Genomic DNA, 9,843 nt, shown 5'->3' on the forward strand with positions numbered 1-9,843 from the left:
GGAGCCGCCGCACCAGCTCACGCCCACGCGTCCGCGATCCAGGGCGCCGTGCCATGCATGGCGGCATGCGCGCGGCCGCGGCGCCTACTTCTTCTCTCCACCCCGACCCTGCGCCGCTCTCACGCTACATTCCTACCCTCCCGCCGCTGGACTCTAGTAGCGCCATACGCCAGAGGCGATGGCTGCGCGGTGGTGCCTCGTGCTGCTCGTGTTGGTACTGGCCGCGGCCGCGGCCGGCGCGGAGAAGGGGAAGTGGGACCCGGTGATTCGGATGCCTGGGGAGAAGGAGCCTGCAGGGTCGCACTCGCACAGCGGCGAGGGATTTGAGGGGGAGGAGGATGACGCCGTCGGGACGAGGTGGGCAGTGCTCGTTGCCGGGTCCTCAGGCTACGGCAACTACAGGCACCAGGTTAGCGCGATACTTAGTGCAGCGACTTGGATGCGTGGATGCGTCCGAATTCGATTGTTAGCGAGAGTAGCGTGGTGTTGTACTGTTGTTGCGATATTGCTTCGTCAGGTTATCCGTTATCGTGGTTCAGAAATTAGTATCGTCGAACCGTGGAGTTGCACAGTTTAAAGTTTTGGGATCTAAGCCATAGGATGCTCGGATTTTAACATTTCGAGTCTTGTCTACATCTTAACTCAATTTAGTTGTGGGTGCAGCTAAAGTTGGAAGAACTGCTCGGCCCAAGGGCTTCCACGGGTTTAAGGATCAAGTGGGAGTGCAGCTAGTAGAGACAAATAAAGTTCTGGGGCTTCTTAGGATGTTGTAGTTTTTTCAAGTGGTCGTTTTCAGGGAAGGAAAATGTTTAAGCAACAATATAATTCAGGAACGTGAAAGATTTGGAATTTCGCATGTTTTGCTTCTAAGTTTCTACGCAGAGGATGGATTGGTACCAAATTTTGCCACGTCTAAATAGTTGCGTAAGTTGGCAAGAACATTAGACAACAGTTGTGTCGGTGTTTCGAGTAAACACCAACGAGTAAATTTGTATTTGTTACACGTTGGGTCCGGATGGTATGCTAAAAGACACAAGGTTTATACTGGTTCGGGCAGAATGTCCTTACATCCAGTTTGCTGTTGCAGCTCGTGTTATTAGCACTGAAAGATTCATAGTAGGGGGTACAAACGGTCGAGAGAGACAGGTCCCAAGTCTCTGATGGAAAGGTTGAAAGGATGTTGAGAGCTTGGTTGCTGCTTAGCTGTGTGTTATGTGATGCGTGATGTGTTGAATCGATCCGTCCCCTTAGTGGGGTGCCCTGCCCTCCCTTTTATAGATCAAGGGGGAGCAGGAATTACAGATGGGAGAAAGAAGAAAAAACAGAGGCAAAGAAGGTCCTTCGAAGGTGTCGTGTCTTCCTTTTTCATTGAGCCTGCCCTGCTGACACGGCAGACGGTGCCAGGGATAGCACGTTTGGTGATCTTGATAGGGCCGTGCTCTGACTTCGTTCAGCAAGTGGTCACGTCCCATCCCGCTCCGACGGGCGGCGCGACGCGCCAGGGAGCCGAGTTGCGACCCTACGGGGAGCAGACGCCGTAGAGGCCCCACATTCGTTACTGTAGATGACATGAGTTTCCTCCTGTACCGTAGTGGTTGTCGTATGTTTCTGTCATGATTCGTGTCCGAGGGCAAATGCCGGCGCCCATAACACTGTAGGACAAATGTCGGCGCCCACAACACTGTTTGGGTTCTGACATGCCTAGAAGGGCTTAAAGCGCCCGTCTGGTCATATCCTGATGGTACTTTCCTGCAGACGTGCAGGGTATGGTCCTCGGTATTGTGGTTGACTTGAGTGCCCCGCCTTATCTGCACGCGTAGTTATGAAGGAGTAGCGCATAGACGTCGGACAAGGTGGAGTCTGCCCTTAGACGTCGGGCGAGGCGGAGTCTGCCCCCAGACGTCGGGCGAGGCGTAGTCTGCCCCTGGACATCGGGCGAGGCGGAGCCCGGCCCCTGGACGTCGGGCGAGGCGGAGCCTGCCCTCGGACGTCGGGCGAGGCGGAGTCTAGCCCTCGGGGGTCGGGCAAGGCGGAGCCAGCCCTCGAGGGTCGGGCGAGGCGGAGCCAACCTTCGGTCGTTTGGGCAAGAAGTGTAGTTGCGTTCTTATCTGTTTGGAAGCATCAACGTTTGATGGTTATTAGCTCCTCCTCTTTGGGTACCCCAGCATTCGGTCCTCGACAAGTTGAAAGAACAGATAAAACGTCAATCAAACAACTTTCTTCTCCTCTTAATGAAAGACGTGCTAAAGCGCGTTCGCGAAAAAAGAAAAGAACAGATAAAATATTTGATAGCGAGTACTTGTACTTTCAGTTAGTAAACTAGAATTATGTGCCACTAGCTAAAAGTTGTTTGAATATCATCAGGTTTATTGGGCAAATGTCCATGTTCGTTTTCGCCTTGTTTTGTCTCCTTTTTATCAGGGAACAGACATTACATATCAGCAAGCAATTATTTTCCGTGGTGCCTTTGCTTGCGGGTTGATGTATTTGTTTTATTGCAGGCTGATATATGCCATGCATACCAGATACTGCGGAATGGAGGGATAAAAGAGGAGAACATTGTGGTGTTCATGTATGATGACATTGCCAATAGTGCACTCAACCCAAGGCGGGGGGTTATTATCAACCACCCAGAGGGCGAAGATGTTTATGCTGGTGTTCCGAAGGTACTTCTTAGCAGATTGTCCTTCTATCATTTTTCTCCCAGTTAGAGGGAAACTTTGGGATCATTATGAGCTCAAACTTGCCTTTCAACTAGTTTCCACCTATAGAGGTGTTAACTAGGATTCTACATAGCCCTCTGGATGGGGACAGTGAGAACACCTTAGGACTTGTAAATCACAAGTTGCTTATGATTGTGTTGCACGGGCCGTCAATACTACACATCATAAGTTAAAGTAATTCAAATCCAATGCAGTCATATGCAGATACTCCATGCATATTCTTATAGAAAAAATTCTCAATGTTGATGCTCACCCTTAACAAGGCCAGATTTCTGGATAATTTAATTGTCCATACTTAAGATTTCACACTAATGTGAAGTACTTGAGTTACAACATTTAATTCCAACCAAGCTCTAAGCATGTTCGAACCTGTTATGATTAGCTTTTCAATCAAATAAGCAAGTTCTTTAGAACGAGAGCATGGCATGGGACTGTATCCTTTTACCATGTGTTTTTTAAGGTATCTTCTTCAAGGATTCATCATCGGTACATTCTTCTTTAGCTGCACTTGGTTCTGCAAGTCTATTAGTTAACATAGTTTCTAATTCCAGGACTACACTGGGGACCAAGTCACTGCTAAAAACTTCTATGCAGTTCTCTTGGGCAACAAAACAGCAGTCACTGGAGGCAGCAGGAAGGTCATCAATAGCAAACCAGATGACCATATTTTTATCTATTACTCAGATCACGGGGGGCCTGGTGTACTTGGTATGTGGAAGTTGCAAATGCTTCTATGCATTATCAAATAAATTTTGTTTCATATGGATTGACATTTTCTATTTGCAGGTATGCCCAATCTACCGTATCTTTATGCCGGTGACTTCATGAAGGTGTTAAGAGAAAAACATGCTTCAAACAGCTATGCCAAAATGGTAAGGTTGTTCTCATTTACTTGTTGATAGGAAACTTGTCCTATCTGAATGGAAGCATGTGGGCAGGTTATATATATTGAAGCATGCGAAAGTGGCAGTATATTTGAGGGGTTAATGCCAGAAGACCTTAATATTTATGTCATGACTGCATCCAATGCAGAAGAAAGTAGCTGGGGTACATACTGTCCAGGAATGGAACCATCACCTCCTTCCGAGTACATCACCTGCCTAGGTGATCTCTATAGTGTCTCTTGGATGGAAGACAGGTAGAGTTCATATTGTGGATGCTTATTTTGTTGGCAACTACTCCATCCATCCCAAATTATGTCTTTTTTGGCTTTTCTAGGTACACATCTTTTGCTATGTACCTAGATATATATGCTATGTTTAGATTTGGAAGGTGAGAGTACCTTGTGGTTTAGTGGGGGGTATCTTTCTTGAAAATTTTCTCTGTAGAAATACTATGGCATGTCATGGTTTTATGGTTCTGCTGTACACAGGAAATTGGTACACTAGTTGAATAAAGTATGGTTGGTAGGTACATTTACATAGCTACTTCAAAAACCGTGAACTTCTCTCTGGTGAATATTGAACCAGTTCAGGGCAGATGAAGACTTTACCAAGCATCCACGTACTTAGTCTTGAATCATATTTTTGTTAATTTGGAAGTGGCCACTTAGTGCTATGATTGAATAACCATAATAATATAATATTACCATCTGACAGTGAGACTCACAATCTGAAGGAGGAAACAATAAAGGAACAATATGAAGTGGTGAGTCTGGACTTACCTTCTAGTCATTTCATTTGACTGTTTATAAACTTTTACTTAATCACAGCATTGTGCACAGGTTAAGGAGCGTACTTCAGACTCAAACAGCTATGGTGCAGGCTCTCATGTCATGGAGTATGGTGACAAGACCTTCAAGGGCGAGAAGCTTTACCTTTATCAAGGTTTTGATCCTGCAAATGCCAATGTCACAAATAAGCTACTTTGGCCAGGCCAAGAGGCTGTGGTCAACCAAAGGGATGCAGATATTCTCTTCCTATGGAAGAGGGTAAGTCCTTGTGTTATACGACCACCACTCTACTAGCTTGTCTGTTCCTTTCTGGGATACAAAAATGAACTGATTTATCTACTGCCAGAAAACCACTATGTTTGCTCCTTCAAATGGTTTAATCTACAACCTGCCATTTTTCCCAGCTGAAGTTGTTTCTTGCTTGGATAATTTGGGTAGATTTGGACTATAATGGCATTGTTTTGTACATCTCACTTGCTTTGTACTACTCCCTCCGTTTCAAATTATAAGTCGCTTTGATGTTTTTGGTACATTCATTTTGCTATGTATCTAAATATAATATATGTCTAGATACATAGAAAATTGTATGTACCAAAAAAGTCAAAGCGACTTATAATTTGGAACTGAGGGAGTACTTATTATCTTCATTATTTACTTTCTGCGCGTGCTATGTTTAGTACTCCATTTGGGAATAGATGATGGTCTCTACCCTGTCGGGAATTGATAGGCCAAATTTCTTGTCGGTATGGATAGCAGAATTTTGGTTTATTAATATCCGAGCTACCCCATTGATCCTCCACCTTGAACCAGGAGGACTAGCAACTTTGTTGAACCTTACATCAGAGCTGACTTGTTGCGTCCTAGCGCTCGCACTTCACCTGCTTGCCAGCAGGTGTCATCTTGATGAGTGCCTGTCACCTAGGCCTTGAAAGAACTGATAGGCTTCCTACAGGACTGCAGCTTGGATCTAATAATCCGTTTATCAAGACGCAAGTAGTGAATGCCAGCTAATAGGAGTAACTGGCTAAGAATTTTAGTTTGTATGCTAACTTTAAATGCTTTGTTAGCTAGTGTTCTTGGAGTTAATGGGGAATTTTTTTTATTTTTAACACTTTTTTAAACTATTTTCAAATCTGACATTGTTTAATTTTTTTCAAATCTAACACTTTTGGCCGTGCCTATTCGCATGGCGCAGCGAATTCAAGTTGTCGCGCCATGCATGGGGCGCGGCAGGGGTGTCAACGTGGCAACGTCCCGGCCCGTTGGTCGCTGACGTGACGGGGCCGGCGCGCCGTGCATCATGGCACGGCGGTGCCGCGCCACCCATCATGGCGCGGCAAGGCTGACGCGCCCCCAGCCATGGCGTGGCGATCAAAGCGGCAGCAAATGGAACAAGGCACTTCTGTTATGTTCTCACATGAGCCAATTTATTTCGTCGTGCCGGTTTAACAAATAGGTCAGCAGGAACGTTAGTGCACGAGACAATGAATACACAAGTTCAGCAATACTAACTTGTACACGTCCCAAGTTCATCGCAAGTTCGACAATACCTCTGTTCGACATAAGTTCAGCAAGTAATAACTACGGCACAAGTTCATCAATACATAAGTTCGACATTACTCGACATACTACATGTTCCATCAGCATATCGGTGTCCGAGTACAAGTGCATCATGTCATCCTAAAGAACTCCTACGACCCAGGAGTATATGGGTACCGCGGACGTCGCTGCCTCTTCGGACGTGAAGGCAGCACGTTAGGGGTGAACCCAACGTCGATACGGTCTTGCTGGCGGTACACCCGGCAGTACTGCTGAGTGTAACTAGGTTCCTGCAATTACAATATAGGCATCGTTACTTACAATGTTTAAGTAATTGTGGCGTATATGGCGAAGGGTTGTTTCAAGTACCTGTTCGTCGAACTGTGTAGGAAATGGTGCATCACCAAGCTGAGACATCCCAATCTCATCGTAGTCCTCCTCGTCCTCGTCCTCGTCATCCTCATCCTCGTCCTCCTCAACGTCGTGCTCTGCAGGACCTTTGCCTGCATTGTCGGGAGTACGAACATAAGAGGTCCCAGCAGCCATCGTGTCGGAGGAACCTGCTCATGTCAGCATAGTGCTCGAGCGTAAGGAACTAGACAGGTCCGGGTCATAGGGCATCTCCCATGGAGTATCCACGCAGCTGAGCTTATGTGCCAGCTTCTTGCAGCTCCACCTCACTTTCTGCAAAAAAAAAAGAAAACACAGATGAATGAGTCATGGGAACCATTTAACCACTGTCATGGCTTTGAAAATAGAATGTACATCGACGAAGACGTGTAGAATGCCGTGCGGCTCCCCTCTGGTCTCGTGAAGTCGCACGGCTGCTTCGTTGGACAGACTTGTCAACTGTGTTGCCTGCATACACAATCGAGGTAAGTTCGTATCACTACAATTCATAGGAACGTCGACGTGCAGTTGTATTGAAATTCAAATTTCTTACCACGTATCTCTGTAGCGGGGCTCTCTGAAGTTGTGCCTCCATCCTTGTCGCCTTGTCGTATGTATCAGCGATGTCATCCTCGTCTTCATCCTCATCAATTGGCTTGTTAGTGTAGGGGGCTTGCATATATGTGTGGGTACTCCTATGCAACCATTGGAGGTAGCGGTCGAAGTTGCGTTGGTCGTGCGACGGTTTCTCGGCGATCAGGACCCTTTGCCTATTTTCCAGTCGTGGATGTACCCCGCGTGCGTCACGGCCCAATTCTTCTCCTTGTACCTGTTCCTTCGATCGTACCTATAAGTTTAACGTAAGTTAGTGGTTGTATGTATGCACATGACTGCTAAATTATTATGTTATAGTCGTCGCACCCGTGCAACTTTCTGTTGTGTACAGCGGCGGTGGGCATGGCTGCAATCTTCTGAACTACCTATACACCTTTATAGGGTAGTGCATCTCGACCACGTGGAAGAAAATTAGTGGCCCATTAAAAAGCCACTCGTCCGACTCTTCCTTAGTGCGAGGACTCAGGTACCCCTCTAGCTCGAATCTAGACCAAGGACACCAATTCACCTAAAAGTTAGGTAACTACAGTTAGGTTTTAGGAATAATAAAAAAGCAACAACACCGACTAGCAGTATCTAAGTGGTCGTTATCTGGTGCTATGTCAGGACGTCTAGCGTGTCCGAGTATTGCCTGTACCGCCGTTTCGGGTTCCCTCTAACTACCTCGGCTTCTTACCAGACGTACAGAGCAGTCAATCCTACGTCCACGTGATTCCATGCCTGCATTGAATAGGATAGTCAGTTACAAGTGCGGCATCAAGTTTGACGAAAATAAAAAATCGATGCACGGTAAAGGCGCCCTAAAGTTTTCTGTTATCCAGACCGAACTGACACCGGATATTTTCCTGAAATTTTTGAAGGACAGTTACATGAGAGCTGAGGGAACAAAAATAAACATTAAATTAGACAAAGACAATACGTATCATAAGAGTTATGTACTACACCCTCCATTTAAATAGCAAACTAATTTGCAGAATATGTAGATCAACGACAGACTTAGACCATAACATATATTTGTGATATAAGAGACCAACCAAAGACTTGCATGTGCTGATGTCAAAATGGTAAATGTTTGGAACGTAGAAATTCTTACTTTGCTCTCTTAGCATCCTCGTCCTAGGTGGTCTTCTGCCACAGAACTGTTGTACAAGGGGTCTGCCGCGCCGTGATGCGTGGCGCGGCAGGCCTGCCGCGCTGTGATGGGTGGCGCGTCAGACCTGCCACGTCAACGGTCGCCGCGGCCGTTGACCGCCCCATGCCGCGCTGCCTTGCATGGCGCGGCAGCGTGAATTTGCCGTGCCATGCAAACAAGCGCATCCAAAAGTGTTATTTTTGAAGAAAAAAAACAGTGTTAGAATTAAAAATAGTTTTAAAAAGTGTTAAAAAATAAAAAAAAAATTCTAATGGGGCACTCGTGACTTCTGACTGTTGGCCAGCTTCTGCGCTTGCCGGTGCTGCCATGTCTGACCCTCTTCTGTCATGAGCTCCCCAGCACTACAATAGGCTTTGGAGGAGCTTGCTTGCTGTGACTAGTGCATCTCACGTGTCAGCTTCTTGCGCTCACACCGATGCCACCTTCTTCTTTTGGCTCTTGGGCTCTCTATCACTCTCTTGGCAGGCTGGGGGAGTATGTCATGTGCCCCTTTGACACTCCGATAATTAACTCTATTTGCTTTCTTCTTAATTGAAATCCTGCCATTGCATTCAAAAAGACATACATTTTATTTTCTTCGAGGCTGCTTACAGTTCTCTTGTTTGGTTTCAGTATGAGCTTTTACATGGAAAGTCTGAAGAGAAGCAGGAAGTTCTGAGGGAGATCACTGGAACAGTGAGGCATAGGAAGCATCTGGACAGCAGCATCGGTTTCATCGGAAAGCTTCTCTTCGGGATTGAGAAAGGGCCTTCCACGCTTCAAGCCGTTAGACCTCCCGGCCAGCCACTTGTTGATGATTGGGATTGCTTGAAGCAAATGGTTAGTTAGACTTGATGCATCCTTCTTTTTTGAGAGCTTGCTAGGCTGCCATTGTCTGTTGAATTGACTCATTCTGGTGAGCCTCTTCAGGTACGGATCTTCGAATCCCATTGCGGATCACTCACTCAGTACGGTATGAAGCATATGAGGGCGTTCGCAAATATATGCAACAGTGGCACGCCTGGCGCTTCGATGAAGCAAGCGAGCATCAGTGCTTGTGGCAGCTACAACTCGGCGAGATGGAGCCCGTTGGTTCAGGGCTACAGCGCTTGATCTTCTGAAGATTCTGGGGGAGCAATGCTTAGAGGACTATTACTGCTTGCTTAGTCCTGCTCTGGCCCAACTTTATATATGGATGTGTATGTAGGGCTAGTCTTATCTGTGAAGTACTGTAAAAGTTGACCTTTGTGCCTCTGTAATGTACGTACAGTTGTGTATATATTGATCGTGTGTTTTTCACTTTGTATATTTCGCCAGGTCATAAGTAGACGAAAGTTGCTTTAGTTGCTTGCAACTTGCAAGACAATCCGTTGTAGCAGACTGTACTCCCTCCATTTTAAATTACAATGCATTTAGATATACACTAATACACTATGTCTAGACTAGATATATAGTGAAAATGATATATCCAAAATATCAAAACATTTTATAACGAGAAAGTCAAAGGCATTTCTAGCTACTTATGTTTGCATGAATTTTGGGGTGTACTTGGACATTAGTATGGAATATTTTAAGTTGGACATTTACTTTGTAATGACTTATTTTAAATTATTGTAATATATAAGCTCTTACTTGATTAGTTTCGTTCTTATTTATGGATCGGATGACTTACAATAGTATAGCCTATAATACGTGTACGAAAACTATTTGAAATGAAAACAAATTGAATGGAAAGAAAATGCAAAAGAAAAAAAATGATATTTAGTCCCGGT

General features: G+C 45.6%; 2 protein-coding genes across 3 annotated transcripts; one reads left to right on the plus strand and one right to left on the minus strand.

Annotated features, from left to right (window-relative positions):
• The first annotated feature begins 5 nt into the window (after positions 1-5).
• LOC136464131 (asparaginyl endopeptidase Rep2-like) lies at positions 6-9,456 on the plus strand. The gene is made up of 9 exons (XM_066463089.1): positions 6-409; positions 2,502-2,666; positions 3,275-3,431; positions 3,510-3,595; positions 3,662-3,861; positions 4,322-4,370; positions 4,447-4,653; positions 8,705-8,911; positions 9,002-9,456. Exons 1-9 carry the CDS (start codon positions 179-181, stop codon positions 9,182-9,184), a joined length of 1,485 nt encoding a protein of 494 aa, XP_066319186.1. The 5' UTR covers positions 6-178; the 3' UTR covers positions 9,185-9,456.
• On the minus strand, positions 5,845-8,844 carry LOC136464132 (uncharacterized). 2 transcript variants are annotated; one of them, XM_066463090.1, is made up of 5 exons: positions 7,616-8,844; positions 6,878-7,171; positions 6,700-6,792; positions 6,304-6,618; positions 5,845-6,224 (listed from the first exon to the last, which is right to left on the minus strand). In XM_066463090.1, exons 1-4 carry the CDS (start codon positions 7,655-7,657, stop codon positions 6,499-6,501), a joined length of 549 nt encoding a protein of 182 aa, XP_066319187.1. In that variant the 5' UTR covers positions 7,658-8,844; the 3' UTR covers positions 5,845-6,224; positions 6,304-6,498. The 2 variants fall into 2 exon arrangements, with proteins under 2 accessions (XP_066319187.1, XP_066319188.1); XM_066463091.1 differs by having other exon boundaries at positions 7,246-8,844.
• Positions 9,457-9,843: the final 387 nt, after the last annotated feature.

This window comes from Miscanthus floridulus, chromosome 7, assembly GCF_019320115.1.
Source record: "Miscanthus floridulus cultivar M001 chromosome 7, ASM1932011v1, whole genome shotgun sequence".
In the NCBI taxonomy this organism is placed as follows: domain Eukaryota; kingdom Viridiplantae; phylum Streptophyta; class Magnoliopsida; order Poales; family Poaceae; genus Miscanthus; species Miscanthus floridulus.